Genomic DNA, 18716 nt, shown 5'->3' with positions numbered 1-18716 from the left:
GAGTTTCTGGACAGCACTCTACTTACAGAAATAAAATAAGTATGTAATCCAGAGAAACAGAATAGGACATTGACTTTGGAGCAGTTGCCTTCCCATAACATTTTAAATGATTAGTGGCACACTATCTGAAACTACATTCATTTAGAATCATAGAGTCATACAACATGGAAACAGAATCTTCAGTCCGACACATCCATGCCGACAGCATTTCCCAAACTAAACTAGTCCCACTTGTCTGTGTTCGGCCCAGATCCCTCAAAACCTTTCCTATGCATGTACCTATCCAAATGTCTTTTAAATATTGTAATTGTACCTGCATCCACCACTTCCTTTGACAGTTCATTCCACACACTAACCACTGTGTGAAAAAGTTGCCCTCAGGTCCCTTTTAAATTTTTCTCCCATCACCTTAGACATATGCTCCTAGTCTTGAACTCAATTCACCTACCCAAGGGAAAAGACCTTTGCTATTTATCGTACCTATGCCCCTCATGATTTTATAAACCTCTATAAAGCACACCTCAACCTCCTACGTTCCAGTGAAAAATGTCCCAGCCTACCCAGCCTATCCTTATACCTCAAACCGTCCTTTCCTGGCAACATTCTGGTAAATCTTTCTGAACCTGTTCCAATTTAAATAATATCCTCCCTATAGCAGGATGATCAGAACTGTACACAGGACTCCAAAAGTAGTCTCACCAACATCCTGTACAGTCTCAACATGATCTCCTGACTCTTATACTCAATGGTCTGAGCAAGCTTGCGAAGCACCTTTTTAACCAATTTGTTTATGGACAGTTTTGTCTTTTTTCAAAACTATCCTCAAGATCATTTTTTTCTTATTATCTTAGAACATAGAGAACATAGAAAAGTACAGCACAGAACAGCTCCTTCTGCCCACGATGTTGCACCGAGAATTAATCCTAATCTAAAATAAAATAATCTAACCTACACATGCCTCAATTAACTGCTGTCCATGTGCATGTCCAGCAGTCACTTAAATGTCTCTAATGACTCTGCTTCCAACACCACTGCTGGCAACGCATTCCATGTGCTCAAAACTCTCTGCGTAAATAACCTACTTCTGATGTCTCCTCTATACCTTCCTCCTAACACCTTAAAACTATGACCCCTTGTGCCAGTCAACCCTGTCCGGAGGAAACGTCTTTGGCTATCGACTCTTTCCATGCCTCTCATTACCTTGTACACCTCGTTCAGGTCACCTCTCCTCCTCCTTCTCTCCAGAGAGAAAAGTCCAAGCTCAATCAACCTCCCATTGTAAGACAAACCCTCTAGTCCAGGCAGCATCCTGGTAAACCTTCTTTGCACCCTCTCCAAAGCCTCCTTATTTTTCCTATAATAGGGCAACCAGAACTGGATACAATATTCCAAGTGAGGTCTCACCAGGGTTTTGTAGAGCTGCAACAAAACCTCATGGCTCTTAAACTCAATCCCTCTGTTAATGAAAGCCAAAACACCATATGCTTTCTTAACAACCCTATCCACTTGGGTGGCAACCTTAAGGGATCTATGCACTTGAACACCAAGATCCTGCTGTTCCTCCACACTGCCAAGAATCCTGTTTTAAATCCTATATTCAGTATTCAAGTTCAACCTTCCAAAATGCATCACTTCACATTTATCCAGGTTGAACTCCAACTGCCATTTCTCAGCCCAGATCTGCAACCTGTCAATGACGTGCTGCAGCCTGCAACAGCCCTCGATACTATCAACAGTACCTCCAACCTTTGTGTCATCGGCAAATTTTACTAATCCACCCCTCTTTCGGTATTCAAGACTTTTAAGAGATAATTACAATCTTTAAAAGTGAATATTTCACTTTCTCCATATCAGAATTTAAATATTTCTTGACCAAAGTCTTTGTTATAATCTCAGCCAAGTGGTAACACTCACATTCTTCCAAATTTTAACCATATTCCATTTAGTAATGCAATTTATTTTGCTGTTTATTCAACAGATTTTTAATTGGCCAATTTTCTCATTACATCATGAGTTAGCATGTTTATGTACAGTACCTCCTTTTACTTGATCTTGAAGCTATGAGTTACATGATCAAGTAAAGGCTCTGATTCTAAACAGTAATGACATGTCATTTATTGTTGTTTCCAATTAATGTCTGAACACTGAGGCATATTGCAAGACACTAATGGAGAAGGCTGACGTGTATAATAACTACACAAGGTAAGTCTATTGTGTTATTAAAAATTGCACATGCTCAAACATCATGTGATATCAACATCAAACATGAATGAATTGCACCATTTCTTTGATCAATCTTCCAAAATCAATGAGTTGTGTATTAAATTTTTTTCCAAAGAAAATTCATATCAGACTCAAAATGTGAACGTTGATTCTTTCTCCACAGATACAGCCATACAGACATAGAAACATAACAATAGAAGAAATAGGCCCTTTGATCCTTCAAGCGTGTTGTCATTCAATATGATCATAGTTGATCATCCAACTCAATATCCTTTTCCTACTTTCTTCCCATAGCCTTTAATCCTTTATCCCTGAGAACTATATCTAACTACATCTCTAATCATACCTATACCAACTGTATCTAACTCCTTCTTGAAAGCATTCAATATTTTGGCCTCATCCACTTTTTGTGGCAAATAATTCTACAGGCTCCCTCTTCACTGAGTGGAGAAATTTTTCTCATCCCTGTCTTAAATGGTCTACCCTGTATGCTTAAATTGTATTCCTGGTTCTGGGCTCCCTGGTAATCAGGAATATTCTCCCTGTCTAATTCTGATAGAATTGTATACGTTTCTATGAGGTTCCCCCAACCCTTCCAAACATCAGTGAATATAATCTTAACTGATCCAGTCTCTCCTTATACATCCATCCTGCCATCTCAGGAATCAGTTTGGTAATTTCAACCAGTAGAGTTTCTCTAATAAAAGTTCTGTTTTTATTTCAGTTTGATCTAGGATGGAATGCATGCAGAGTAAAAATGTCCAAACTTTTAATTTGTATGTACCTAATTTAGTTTGTAGTTGACATTAAATTGAAATCTATTGTTTAAATTTTATAACTGGCAGCATTAAACAGAGGCCTCCAGTGGAACAGCAGCTTAATTAAGAAGCATATAAAACTTGATTCTTATTAAGTCAATTGGCCAGGCCTCTTGTCTTAGAAGCATATAAAGTAAACAAATTAGTGTGATACAGCACTTGAGTATGACTCACAACTGAGTGCCGGAGTGATGTGATTAACGGAGGGAAGGGAAAGAGGTGAACTGTTGCTTTTGCTTTTTTAAAAACTTTCTCAGCCTCAGGAATTGATTTTTACTCTGTTACAAGGGAAGAAGCTGGTTATAAAATACAATAGAGAAGAATGACTAAGTTCAGGAAATCAAGATGTGGAAACAAGTTAGGTAGAAATGAGGAATCATAAAGGATAAAAGCAATAAATTACTTGTGGGATGATGTACAGCCACCTAATAGAAACCACATTGTAGGTTAGAACGTAAAAGCATAAATAATAAGAGCTTTGGTCTCGACCCAAGAAAGAGATATACTTGCTATAGAGGGAGTGCTGGTAGGCTCACTAGACTGATACTGGGGTTGGCAGGACTGTCCTATAAGGAGAGATTAGTTTGACTGGGCCTGTATTCTCCAGCATTTAGAAAAATGAGAGGGGATCTGATTGAAATGTATAAAATTCAAACTGACCAAATCCAGAGAGAAGCTTTCCTTGTTTGGGAAGTCTAGAACCAGAAGCTACAGTCTCAGGATATGGCTTGAGCCATTTAGCACTGAGATAAGGCATAATTCCTTCATTCAAAGGGCAGTGTATAATGATTGAAACAAGATTAGCCAGATGTATCTCAGAGTATGAGTTCCCTGATCGGGGCTGTGAACATGGTCCAGACAGGGAGTCCTGGCTGACAGATAGAAAAAGGAGTGTCAGAGGTTCTGTTCACTCTGAAAACTTGCTCTGAGGAAGCCGGACTGGTGTCAAGTACTATGCACGTGTCAATAAAAGGTGACTTGGTGGCAGAATACTAGTCTCTATGGAAGGGAGAACGTGCAAACTCCATACAGGCAGTCAGTAGGGTGGAATCAAATGCAGGCCCCTAATACTATGATGCAATAGTGCTAGCCACTGAGCCACCATGCCAGTACAATGTGCAGTTCTGATCACTGCACTATAAGAAGGATGTGACTACACTAGAAGGGTGCAGAGAAAGTTCACCAGGCTATTTTCTAGGGTGGAGCGCTTTAGCTGTGAAGAAAGGTTGGATAAGTTCAGATTGTTTTCTTTGGAGCAGAGAAGGCTGAGGGGGTTCCTAATAGGTGTGTACCCTGTTGCAAAGGTCAGTGGAAGGCTGAAAGATTGGGAAACATTCAAACATAAATAAAGGGATACTAAAAAATGAATAAAATGAGCTAAGGTAAATTACAAAAGGAAACTAACATAAAATATCAAAAAGGATAGCAAATGTTTCTATATGTATGTAAAAGGGAAGAAATCACGAAGGTGAATGTTGGTCTTTTGGAAGATGAAACTGGAGAGTTGGCAGTCAGGAACATTGAAATGGCAGAGATGTTAAATCGATGCTTTGCCTCAGTTTTCACAGTGAAGGACAATAGTATCATTCCTATTGGAACAGGTAAGTCAGAAGCTATAGAAAGGGTATAACTTAGAATAAGCAATATCGATAGGGAAAAGGCACTTAGCAAACTATTAGGATTGAGAGCAGACAGGTTCCCCGGGTCTGATGGTCAACATCCTAGTGTATTAAAATAAGTGGTGGCAGAGACAGTGGATCCAATGATTGCAATATTCCTAAATTCCCTGGACACAGTGGATTGGATTGGAAAAGTGCTAAATAAGGGAGGGAGGCAAAATGTGGGAAATTACAGACCAGTTAGTTTAACATCTGTTGTTGGCAAAGTGTTCGAATCAATTATCAAGGAAGCAATATCCAGACATTTGAAAAGTCAAAACTTTATCCAACAGAGTCAGCATGGTTTTATGAAGGGCAAATCATGTTGACTAATTTGCTAGAGTTCTTTGAAAATGTAACAAGCAAGTGGATAATGGGGATTTGTAGATGTGATATATTTGGACTTCTGGAAGACATTGGATAAGGTGCCACACAAAAGGTTAATTCACAAGATTGGAACATATGGGAGTGGGGGTAATTTATTAGCTTGGTTAGATGACTGGTTGCTAGTCAGAAGACAGAGAGTCAGGATAATTTTTTTTTTCTGAATGGCAAGATGTAAATCGTGGGGTGCCACAGGGTTCGGTCCTTGTACCCCAGCTATTTACAATCTATATTAGCAACTTGGATACAGGGATAGAAGGCTCTATAGTCAAACTTACAGATGGCTCAAAAATAGGCAGGACAGTAAATTGCAGTGAGGAAGTAAGAACCTTACAAATGGATATATGTAGGTTAGGAGAGTGGGCCAAAATGTGGCAGATGGAATTTAATATGGATAAATGTGAGGTCACATATTTTGGTCAAAAAAATTGGAAAACCATCTATTATCTAGAAGAGATGAGACTTCAGGATGCTACAGTACAGAAGGATCTGGGTATCCTCGTTCATGTGTCACAGAAAACTAGCATGAAGGTGCAGCAGATAATAAAGAAAGTGAATGGAATGTTGGCTTTTATAGCTAAAGGAATTGAATATAAAGGTAAGGAGGTATTTTTATGACTATACAAGGTATTGGTGACACTGCACCTGGAGTATTGTGCATAGTTTTGGTCCCCTTATTTGTGGAAAGATGTAGTGGCATTGGAGGCAATTCAGAGGAGGTTCACTAGATTGATCTCAGAGATGAGGGATTTGTTGTTTGAAGAAAGGTTGAACAGTTTAGGCCTATACTCTCTGGAATTTAGAAGACTGAAGGGAGATCAAATTGACGTACTCCAGATGACAAAGGGTATGGATAAAATAGACATGGAGCAGATGCTTTCTCTTGTGGGGCATTCTAGGACGACAAATCATAGCCTTAGAATAAGGGGTAGCAAATTTAAAACAGAGCTAAGGAGAAACTACTTCTCCCAAAGGGTTGTCAATCTGTGGAACTCGCTATCCCAAAGTGCAGTGGATGCTGGGACAGTGAGTGAGTTTAAGGAGAAGTTTGACATACTTTTAATTGTTAATGGGTTGAAGGTTTATTGGGAGAAGGCAGGAAAATGGGGGTGAGGAGCATATCAATCATGACTGAGTGGCAAAGAAGACTCGATTGGCCGAATGACCTTATTCTGCTCCTATATCTTTTGAATTTATGAACTTATGAAGGTGTATAAAATTATACTGGACACGGACAGGGTGGCAGTTGTTCTCTTTAACTGAAGGGTTAATAACAAGAGGGCACATTTTTAATGTGAAAGGCAGGAGATTTAAAGGGGAATTGAAGAAAAAACTTTCACCCAGACAGTGATCTGGAGTGCACTGCCTGGGAGGGTAATAGAGGCGAGCAACTTCACAACCTTTACAAACTTGATGGATAAGAACTTGAAGTGCTGGAAAGTGTAAATTTAGGGTATGTTTTGTCAGTGCAGACTTGATGGGTCAAAGGGCAGCTTCTGTACAGTATGATTCTATTTCATTACTTCAAGGGAATCCCAAAGCACTTTATAGTCAAAATAATATATCTGAAGTGCAGTCACTGTTGTAATGTTGGAAGCATGACAGCTGAGTAGTGCTCAACAAGATTTCACGAAAAAAAATGAAATAAGGGACTAGACCATTGGTTCTCAGTCTTGTTGAGGAATAAATGTCAGCAAGAACATTGGGAAGGTTTCTCTGCCCTTTTTCAATTAGTACATGGGATTATTTGCCCCCACGTGAGAGGCAAGATGGGGCCTTGGTTAATGTCACATCGAAAAGATTGTAGACAATTGCAACATTGAAGACCATGATTAAACATATGGCTTACTCAGTGATACACTTTCCACAGGTATGAAATTATTGGCAAAGGACAGTGTAAATAAAACATAAACTGAACAAGGAAATCCCCTATGCTTCATGGACTTTATTTCATTTTGTGACTGGAATACAAAGCTAAACAACAATCTGAAAAAAAATTTACATTGAGATGTAAAAATGCATTTGCAATTCCAATACTTCTGTTAAAACTAATTATATTTTGTCTAATAAGCCGACAGCATTGCTGTTATGCAAATTCTTGCTAATATCGATCTCTCACAACCCTAATTAGTAGATTCATTTTTTTTTCTGTTTATACTTCACAGTCTAAAATGAATTTTGAGTTGATCTGAACAGTAAGTTTAGTTTCTTATTTGAATTTCCCAGTCTCAACAAGACTTCACAAATAGACTCAAAACATTAAAAAGCTTTCCTGGAAATTCTGCACTTTTGAGAGTAAAAGTCTGCAATGTAGATATTTAAACTAAATCAGTCCATTCTATAATCTCTGGTGTACTATGTTGTTCCACAAGTAAATTAATGCATACTGCATGTACCAAAGGCTTTTCCTGCAGTCCAGTACTACATCTGCATTCTTTGTTTTATTTCCAATTCCTCCCAGTTTTGTGTCATCAGCAAACTTGAAAATATCACATTTAATTCTAGACATTATGAGCAGCTTTTATTTTAGATTAGATTCCCTACAGCGCGGAAACAGCCCTTCGGCCCAACAAGTCCACACCGTCCCTCCAAAGTGTAACCCACCCAGACTCATTTCCCTACATTTATCCCTGACTAATGCACCTAACAGTATGGGAAATTTAGCATGGCCAGTTCACCTGACCTGCACATCTTTTGGAATGTGGGATGAAACCGGAGTACCCAGAGGAAGCCTACTCAGACACAGAGAGAATGTGAAAACTCCACACAAACAGTCGCTCGAGGCTGGAATCAAACTCGTGTCCCTGGTGCTGCAAGGCAACAGTGCTAACCACTGAGCCACTCTGCCAGATAAATTAAGAGCAGAATCAATCAAATCTCCAGAATAGTACCTGAGCCACATTCAAATTGGCATAGGGTAAATAAGATTAAAGAGGTAAAAGGATAAAGATTGGTTTGGGAGAAATAAATTCCAGTTAAGGATGTAAAGAGGCTTCAAAGTGATTGAGACAAGTCATATGAAGGGGCAAATATATAGCGGATGCAATATAACATGGACAAATATGAAGTTTACAGTTCAGTATGAAAAACAAAACAGTGGTAGACTGTGAAATGTTGATGCAGAAAGGGATAAATATCCTTCTGTTAAGACACGGTATGAACCCCTCTGCTAATTTAAACCCGACACACAGAGAAGCTCACCTCACACTGTAATCTGTTAAGTTTCGAGAGGCAAAGAACTATCCCAGAGGTCACTATTTAAAGTAAAAATTAACAATGTTATTCTTTAAGTCCAACAGAGAACATTAAAAAACAGCTATTTACAACTCATTTCTCTTAAACCTATCTTTTACCTCCCACTCCACAATACTGGTCTGATAAAAAAAAACGCAAATTAAGATTTGCAAAAAAGAGTTTCAAAACCAGCCAGATTTGTTGATTCTCCTTTGTAGATTTCACTCTGTAGGTTTTTGTTTGGGTTTTCCTGGGTTGCCTCTTCTTCGGTCTTTTGCCACATAACTCTTGGTATTGACAGGTACCTTTCAGAGAGCTATTTGGCTAGCAGTCTATACTTGCTAATTTTCTTGGAAGTTACCCCCCTAACTGTTCAAAATATCCAGTTTTATACCCCAAAACATCAGATCATTTCATTGGTTTGATGTCATCAAAACACTAAATTCAAATTCAATTGGACTTTGGTATCTTGGGACATAATTTAAACTGGTTGGCTAAATTCTAATTTGGTGTGTATGATAGCAACTCAGCTGCACTATTGGTTTCATAATCAAATGTTGCATTTTAAATTCTTTCAGCACACTCTGCACCTCTTTATGTCCATGCCAGCTTACACTCTCTTAAAGGTACAGTACACACCTACACCTTCATAACACTTCAACACCAGTCACTGAATGCGAGCAGATAGTAGGAATGGCATTCATTGCCTATTGTTCTAAAAGGATTTGAATACAGGGGCAATGATGTCTTTTTGCAGTTGTATAGGGCCTCGTATAGAACTCACCTCGAGTGTTGCATGTGGTTTTGGTCTCCACACTTTGGAAAAGAGATACTGACCTTAGAGGAGGTTCAGTGGGTGGATGAATGGATCAGTGAGTAAAAAGTTTGATGAGTGCTAGGGCATGGATGAATAAGAGAGAGAAGAATAGGTAGGTGGGTGACTGGGTGAGTAAATGAGTAATTAGGTGAGTGAATAGGTGTACAGTGATTGAGAAAATGAGTGGGAGGAAGGCAAATAAATGAGTGGGTCGAGAAATGGCTGAGTGAGTGAATGGGACAATGAGTGGTGATTGTGTGGGTAAATGGTGGGCGAGTGATGGTGACTGTGATGGTCTAATAAAGAGTAAAGATTAGAGTGGTACTGGAAAAGCATAGCAGGGCAAACAGCATCCTGATGAAGGGCTTTTGTCCAAAATGTCAATTTCCTGCTCCTTGGATGGTGCTTGACCTGCTGTGCTTTTCCAGCACCACTCTAATCTTTACTCTAATCTCTAGCATCTGCAGTACCCACTTTCGTCTAATAAAGACTAAGTGAGTGGGAAGACGGGATTGGTGTGCAGTTGGGCTGGGGAGGAGGTGGTGTTAACATGACGCTTGGGCCAGGGCTAATATTCAGTTCGGGAGCTGTTCTTGATAAGGGAGGCTAGTCAATTTGAGTCAGGTTTCTGACTGGTCCTGGAGTGGCTAGTTGTATCTTGGTATGAATAGTGGTTAGTCAGTTTGTGGGTGGTTAAGAAAGTTAAGTGGATTGGACGCTTGTCAGCTAAGGTGGTTGAGTCTGATCATGTAGGGAGGTTTCGAAGGTTGTGGAAAAGAGAGTTGGGTCAGGCAGATTGTCTGTTCTGGAGTAGCTATGTCAGAGGAGTAATCAGGTTATAATCGATATTTGCTTGGTCAAGATAAGTGATGGTGCTCAGTTCAGTTACACTGGCTAATCTCTGAGTTAGACCATGTACTAACTAGCATCCTATTTCTGGGGTAATTATCTGGGCAGGTCTATGTGGTTCTGGAATCCACATTCGAGGAAGGATGCAATAATGCTGGATGTTGTCTGGGCTGCAGAGTTTCAGTTATGAAGAAGGTTGAATAGACTGGAATTGTTTTCCTTAGAACAAAGGATATTGACGTGGTTCATGATAGAGATTTATAAAATGATGAGAAGCACAAATAAGGTAAACATGAAGATTTTTTTTACCCTTGATGGAGGGATCAATGACCAAGAAGTCATAGATTTAATGTAAGGGGCAGAAGGTTTAGAACAGATGTTGGGAAAACCCAGAGAGTGGGAATCTGGAACTGAGGGTGGTCGAGGTAGAACCACAAATTTTAAAAGTTTTTTAGATCCCTGATGATGCCAAGGGATACAAAGTTAAGGACCAAGTGCTAGAAAATTGGATTAAAGTGGTTAGGAGGTTGTTTTTTCACTAGCATGGATGCAATGGGCTAAAGGATCTTTTTCTCTGCTGTAAATCTTTGACTCTGAAGGTCCTGTTTATTGCTCCCAAGTCTCTGACACTGAGCTTTCCGGGCAAAAAATCCTTAAATGATCATTTTTTCCACAATGCTTCAAAACTCAAGCCCATAAATTACTATTAAACATGAAACATCTTCATAACAGTCTGCAGACAGCTAGTTCCACCAAGCTAGTATATCTTGTACATTTTTCTAATCTTTCTCAGCTTCACAAAGCAAATCCTGCTATGGGACATCCCATTCTCACAGCTGCATGAACCGATCAGTGGAACATTACTTCTTCTGAACAACCACAGTTCTCAGGACCATCCTGGTGACCTGACCAATGTTCCCTGCACATGCAGCCATTCCAATGTTCTGCACACAGCAATCAGTGTCAGTACATCAGTTGTGGTAGCAACTCTTGTTCCATTGGCTTTGGAAACACATTCACCAAAAAGAAAATTAAAAGGAACACCGGTCCTGATCCTCACATTTAGAGGTCTACTAACTCCTGGAACTTCTTCCTAAGTTCTAACAACAGAGATATAGCCAACAGCTCTTGACTTCTCACTGAGACCCCTATACAGAACCTATATATTTTAGTTGCCTTGCCAGCAGTATAGCTAAATTCATCATTGCCCAACATGGTGACAATTTCTCTCTCTCTCTCTCTCTCTCACATACCCACTAACTTTCCTACTGCCTGTAACACTAAGAAGGATTCATTACAGCCTTGATAAAAATGCAGAAGCAGAATATTCCTTCTTTACAGAAAAGACTTCGTACATCCATCACCCAGGCTATTCACTCTCTAATGAAGATTTCATACTTTGATTTCCTCTAGGTTCTACATATACACTCAAGACATTCATATGTCCTCATTTACTCAATTAAGAGTTGCTGAAAAGAATAATTAATATTTCAGACTGGTAATTTTTGAAACTGTTTCTGTATTGTACAGGTCAGGCATGTGACTTCTTTAAATTAATTTTTCTGATTCCAAATGATTACCTAAGTTGAATAAATCCATTCATTTTATCTTAAACCAGAATGGTCTGACAGTGTGATTTATCATTTTTTGGGGTTGTCAGATGGATACATTGAGATACATAGAGACTATCACATTGTGCTATAGAAAGGCAACTGTCAATGGCATACTATTCTTTTAAAGTTAAAAATAAGGATGAGTTTCATTTCACTGGAGATGTGAATTGTTTATGGAAACTATTGTTAGGTTATGAATTCTAATTCGCAGGTCTAAAAGAGAGATAATGATTTGACCAGGTGCAGCATTTTTGAATAAATTTATCTAACAGGTTGATGTAGATTTTTTTTTAAGAGCAGTTCATGGTACATCTATTTTCCATAGTAGCACAGATGTGCTAAAATGAGTCACTCAATAAATCTTGTTGAAAACTAGACAAAGCAGTTAGAGAAAAACAACAGGATGTTCATGCATTTTCAAGATTTATTTTCTGCGTCTTCTTAGTAGGTCATTCTGAAACCTGTCTCTGAATTTCTTCATCCTTTATCAGATGAACATCAATGTGACTTTGCCTCCACCTAATAGCAGTAAGCCTCACCTGAATCAGTTGGGCATTTTTAATTTTTGCACATACAATCTTTGCAATTTGAGCGAGCTTACCAGGTTTGTGCCGTGGCTTCCAGCCCCATTAGAATTTGTTCAAATAATTTTTCTATGTGCTCAGGTTTCACTATGTTATAGTCTCTGCAACCAAATTGGAGATTTGTTTTCAAGATTCTCTCAAATTCAATTTCAAAATAATGCTTTGGACAAAATGCTATTCATGAAATCTTCTGGAATAACATCAGATATGTAATCAATAAGTAGTCTCTATTTATAAGCATGTAAAACAATGATTTTGTTAGGATTCAGCCCAGAAAAGTTGAGAAATGTCTAAATTGTTAAGTACTGTCAGAAACAAATGACAACAATGGATTTCCATTGTGTGAATTATACTAACAATGATATTCCTCTTTAATGAGAGTAGAGTTGGAAAATACCAAAGCAGAGAAACAACTTCATAATTTATGACTCAACAACAGTCTAGAAAATAATCCTTATCATGAGGATTTAGGCTGAAATGCAGTGAGATATGGTTTTTTTTATAAATTTATCTACAGGGGCGGCACAGTGGTTAGCACTGCTACCTCACACTGCCGGAGACCCAGGTTCAATTCCTGCCTCAGGCAACTGCCTGTGTGGAGTTTGCACATTCTACCCGTGTCTGCGTTGGTTTCCTCCAGGTGCTCCGGTTTCCTCTCACAGTCCAAAAAATGTGCAGGTTAGGTGAATTGGCCATGCTAAATTGCCCGTAGTGTTAGGTGAAGTGGTAAATGTAGGGGAGCGGGTCTGGGTGGGTTGCTCTTCGGAGGGTCAGTGTGGACTTGTTGGGCCAAAGGGCCTGCTTCCACATTGTAAGTAATCTAATCTGTATTGTTTTGAAATATGTACTTCATGGTTCAAATGTTTTAGTCTATGACTTCTAGTGTTAGGAATAAAAGTTTAAGATTTTTGAGAAGATTTGTAGCTCAGGTTAGGGTTTAGATTGCTCACTGAGCTGGCAGGTGTGTTTTCAGACTTTTCATTACCATGTTAAATAACATCACCAATGAGCCTCCGGTGAAGCACTGGTGTTCTATCCCGCTTTCTATTTGTGCATCTTGAGCTGTTACCGTCGGTGATATCATTTCCGGTTCTTTTTCTCAGAGGTTGGTAAATGGGCTTCAAATTGATGCGTTTATTGATGGCGTTTCGGTTAGAATGCCAGGCCTCTCGTGTCTCTGTTTAGCCTATCCCATGATGGGTATGTTGTCCCAGTCGAAGTGGTGTCTTTCTTCATCTGTATGTAAGGATACTAAGTTAAAAATCACACAACACCAGGTTATAGTCCAACAGATTTAATTGGAAGCACACAGGCTTTCGGAGCGACGCTCCTTCATCAGGTGATAGTGGAGGGCTCAATCCTAACACAGAATTTATAGCAAAAATTTGCAGTGTGATGTAACTGAAATTATACATTGAAAAATTGATTGTCTGTTAAGCTTTTCATCTGTTAGAATACAGTGATAGTTTCACTTCTTTCATGTGTAAATCACAAAACCTTTTTTTTAAAAAGTTGCATTCTCAGGTTAGCTGTTAACAATGGTGATAGCTAGACAATATGTTGAAGGTGTTAGCCCCCTGTGTTCTCTGCCTATGCCATGATGTTTAGATTAATTCTAATCTAAAAAGTGAGATAACAGAGATTTACATAAATTCATGCAGTTTTTGAGCTCAGAGTTCTACATGAATGCATGCAGTTTTTGAGCAAAGTACAATGTAACCCTGCAAGTACAAATTCACCCCACAAAATATATGTGTGCATGTGGGTCTTTGTCTGTCTATGGTGTGTGTGTCTGTCTGGGTTGGGGGTTGTGAGTATGAGAAAGTGTATGTGTGTGTGTGTAATGAATGCAGAGTGTCTTAAGTCTGTGAGGGGGTGCATGTGTGAGTGTGGGAGTGTGTGTGTCTGTAAGGGTGTGTGTGGGTGTCTGTGTGCACGTCTGTGTGTATGTGTGTCCATGTGTATGTGTGTATAGGAGTGCCTGTGTGTACAGGAGTATCTGTGTATGTGTATAGTACAATGGTGGTCACCTGTAATGTGACATGAACCCAAGGTCCCGGTTGAGGCCCTCCCTATGGGTACCGAACTTAGGTATCAGCCTCTGCTCGGCCACTTTTCTCTGCTGCCTGTTCCGAAGTCCACCTTGGAGGATGGTCACCCGAAGGTCCGAGGTTGAATGTCCTGGACCACTGAAGTGTTCCCTAACTGGGAGGGAACCCTCCTGTCTGTTGATTGTTGTGCGGTGCCCATTCATCCATTGTCGTAGCCTTTGCTCGTTTTCCCCAATGTACCATGCCTCTGGGCATCCTTGCCTGCAAAGTATAAGATAGACAACGTTGGCTGAGTCACATGAGTACCTGCCATGTACAAGGTGGGAGGTGTCCCCACGCGTAATGGTGGTATCTATGTCCACACTCTGACACGTCTTGCAGCGTCTACCATGACAGGGTTGTATGGAGTTGTCCTGAGAGCCGGACAGTTTGCTACGAACAATGATCTGTTTGAGGTTTGGCGGTTGTTTAAAGGCAAGTAGTGGAGGTGTGGGGAAGGTCTTGGTGAGGTGCTCATCCTCATTGATAATGTGTTGCAGGTCACGAAGAATACTAGTAAGGATACTAGTGATAGTTGGTCATGTCTTTTGGTGGCTAGTTGGTGTTCATGCTAGTTTTCTGTCTGTCTGTCTGATCTAGTGTTTATTATAGTCCTTGCACATTGTAGGTAGCTACAACATCAACTTACTCACATAAATTTCACAAAAGAGAAGGAGAATAACAATAGACTTCCCTTCCTAGATGTCACAGTGGAACAATTAATGGAGAACTGCAGACCAGCATCTACAGGAAAGCAATACGCACAGACCAGATTCTTAACGACAGAAGCAATCATCCTATCAACCACAAACAGAGCTGCATCAGGACATTATTTAAATGGGCCACAACACACTACAGCATCCAGGAACTATTAGCATCAGAACAAAAATATACAACGTAATCAAGAAGAACGGGTACCCAATAAACGTAGTCTGCCAATTCTTAAACAACAAACCCAAACAAGTAGATGCAACACATCCAGAAACTCTAGCCATACTACCATACATCAAGGACAACTCAGAGATGACTACCAGACTACTCTGACTCCTTGGCATCATGGTGACCCACAAACCAACCAACACACTGAAACAGCCACTGATGAATCTGAAGAACCTTGTACCAACAACCAGCAAAGTGAATGTCATTTACCAAATACCCTGCAAGGACTGTAACAAACACAACATCGGACAGACAGGCAGAAAACCAGCCACCAGGATACACAAACACCAACTAGTCACCAAAAGACATGGCCAACTATAACGAGTATCCTTACTTACAAATGAAGAAGAACACCATTTCGACTGGGACAACATATCCATCATAGGACAGGCTAAACAGAGACACGCACAGGAATTCCTAGAGGCCTAACATTCAAACCAGAACTCTATCAATAAACACATCAATTTGGACTCCATTTACCAACCTCTGAGAAAAAGAACTGGAAATGATATCACCCACTTTAAGAGACCAAGACACATAAAAACTATGTTTTATTGTACAAAATTAGAAAGCAAATCAATCTAAAATATATGTAGACTATACATGCAAGGTTAACATAATGAACACCAACGCTTCACCAGAGGCTCACTGATGATGTTACCTTGCATGGTGATGGAACATCTGAAAACAAACCTGCCAGCTCAGCGAGCAAACTTACATCTACAACATAAAAAATAACAATAGAAAATGCCATAAAGCCAAATGAATCACCCCAACATCTAGCACACTTAAGAAGTTGGGGTCATGTTACTTTAACAGATTAACAGCTAAGAAAGTAATGTAATTAAAATACTGGGCTCTTGTGATTGTCAGAACATAATACAAATCATAGTTCAGAAAGTTACTGATATTTCTTGAATAGAATTAGATTCAAAGAGATAACACTATACAAGTAGCAGGTGCTTGACAAACTGGAGATATAGTGTCAGCAAGGATTGCAGTAATGGCAATTCAAAGGCAATACAGCTATTAAGTAATCAGTAAATGCTAATATTTAGGTTACAGCAGGCTATGTTGTCATGGAGATGGGTGAAGATTTCTCTCTTTTCATTTTACGGGGTATGCATTTACTGGGAGATGTTGGTTGCAACTTGAAGCTGTGAGACTGCTCAAACAAAGTGGTTTCTGTCAGCACAAGTGTTGTTGTGAGCAAATTCCAGGCAGTTAGGAAGGAGAGGTCCCTGGAAGGCATCAATAATTAAATGTACCTGAGTTTGAAGTAAAGGAACTCTATAAGCAATATTTGCATGACGCAGATGAGAACAATTCAAGCTTGAAGAAATTTAGTGCAAATTGGTGAAGATAGGTATTTTATAAAAGTTGATATTATGATAGTAATTAGGTGTGTTGGAGTAGTCTCAGCAGTCTTAGGAAATTTGGTCTTGGGAGAAGAGATTGAACTACTAAAATGTGAGCAGTCATTAAGTAAGTTTGAGTCAGAGAGGCTTTTGAGGATGTTTGCAAAGTAGAATTTTAAATGTGAAGATTTGGAATCTCTTGCAAAGCAAAATGGGTTTTAATGAGAATTGGTGACCCATAGTGTCATTAATGTCTAGTGGGATCGGCTTCAATTGTATCAACCATTTAAAGTGCAGTTTATGGGGCGTTTGACCACAATTTGGTGTTAATTTATATTTTCATTATGTTCATTTGACATGTGTAGTCTACATATATTATAGATTGATTTGCTTTCTAATTTTGAACAATAAAAAGTAGGGGTTTTTTTGTTCAAGTCCACTGAATCTTTTATTATTTCATTCTCTTATTAAATAAATATCTATGATTTCAAATTTCATCCACATTCAACAAAAAATGTTACTGGTCTCTCATCAGATCATAATATAAATTTGGTTGTTGTCTTCACTATCTTAACGGTATATCTAACAAGATCACAGATTTTGCCGAGGGTTTGGGTTAAAGTTGATGTTCACAGTGGGAAATCTGAAGGTTACTGAGAGAGTCAGCCCAGGTTGTTTAAAATGTTGGATCTTAGAGCATGATCGATGTTCCAGGAAACTTTGTTTGAAAACATTTCAGTTGATGAGGTTGAGTGTGCATTATAATTCGAAACAAAAATAACTCTGGACGAGTTGTAGGAAACAGCAGTAGCTTATAAAGCAGCCTTCTAACATTTGAGTTAACCGAGTGCAGGTTCAAGTCCAACTTCAGGAATAAGACTATAAATGTCTAAGCAGACACTAGTATGGTGCAGAACGAGTATAGTACTGTAAGAAGTGTCCCTATACAAATCAAACATTACACTTAATTTTATATCTTTTTGGCTAAGTCCAGGATGCATTGGGGTTTTCAGCCTGACATAAGGCACACATGGAGAGAGTCTTGGCCTTCACAAGAGATGACCAGGACTGCTCCTGCAAGAATGCTGAGATATTCATGTCTTGTCAACTAAATAAATACATGTCATTCCACTGCAATTCTTGCAATAATCCCAACATCAGTGTTATCCAGTGCATAGCACTGCTAACCATTTGCTCCAATGCATTCTCTCTCTTTTATTTTCCAGGTTCTACATCCAAAGTGAAATGCCAAGCTTCTTAAGCAGCTGCCTCCTCGAATTCTGAGCTCAAGATACCAAGTCCTCAAATGAAGCATCAGCATTATAACTCCCGGCAACCTCCATTGGCACAAATTCTGACATTTCGGTGAGAACATCAGGTTTAGAGAGTGTGGGGGTAAGAGTTCATGAATATCTCACTGCAAGAGCACTACAGCTGGACAAACCAGACCCATTGACATTCAGAGGATTTTTGGGCATCGGGCAAATGGTCAGGACTAAGCAGGGGAGAATCCTGTTGTCTTGCCATTCAGAGACTTTGTCCACATGCATTGGGAGGAACAGGAGTGACAGACAGGTAAATGGGACACTTTAGCCCTCGTTGTTCAGAGTTGCACCATTGCAATGAATCATGGGACCATCTGCCCACGTGCATGGACAAGTTGGTGACTGCCATTCAGAGCCAGGTCCGACACACTCAGGGTCTGCTGGAGAGATGCACAAACCTACACTCCACCTCCCTTCACCTGATGAAGGAGTGCTCCAAAAGCTTGTGATTTCAAATAAACCTGTTGGACTATAACCTGGTGTCATGTGACTTCTGACTTTGTCCACCCCAGTCCAACACCGGCACCTCCACATCCATCTCCCGAGCCATTGTGAATGAGTTGGTCAGCAATGTCTATGTCTAGGAGATACAACATACACAACAGGGAAATGAAAAGATGACCAGGGAACAGGGACCCTGCAGCTTTGCATCCCTAATAGTACATGGGTCAGTGGTATAGGTCAAACCTGACTCTAATCTTATCAGGATTATCTCTCTCTATGAAAGACCTAACAACAGTGGGTTCTGCAGTCTCCTCCCTCACAGATTGAATCAATTACCCCACCCACTCCAAGTTTGTTTGCAGCTGTTTCTTCCCCATTAT

General features: G+C 39.6%; 1 protein-coding gene across 2 annotated transcripts in view; it reads left to right on the top strand.

The window, feature by feature from the left end:
* The window catches only part of LOC122551067 (E3 ubiquitin-protein ligase TRIM62-like), a 256003-nt gene extending 237642 nt beyond the window's left edge, over positions 1-18361 (top strand). For both annotated transcript variants that reach the window (XM_087988248.1, XM_087988245.1), the window contains one exon: positions 17794-18361. In XM_087988248.1, the coding sequence (XP_087844374.1) occupies positions 17794-17828 (35 nt within the window). In that variant the 3' untranslated portion in view covers positions 17829-18361. The remainder of the gene's footprint in view (positions 1-17793) is intronic.
* The last annotated feature ends 355 nt before the right edge of the window (positions 18362-18716 follow it).

Source organism: Chiloscyllium plagiosum, unplaced genomic scaffold (genome assembly GCF_037043375.1).
Source record: "Chiloscyllium plagiosum isolate Xiang-an unplaced genomic scaffold, Cpla_swu_hap1 HiC_scaffold_6, whole genome shotgun sequence".
Taxonomy (NCBI): Eukaryota; Metazoa; Chordata; class Chondrichthyes; order Orectolobiformes; family Hemiscylliidae; genus Chiloscyllium; species Chiloscyllium plagiosum.
The sequence above is the reverse complement of the archived record's forward strand: the minus strand, read 5'-3'. Positions and strand labels throughout refer to the sequence as shown.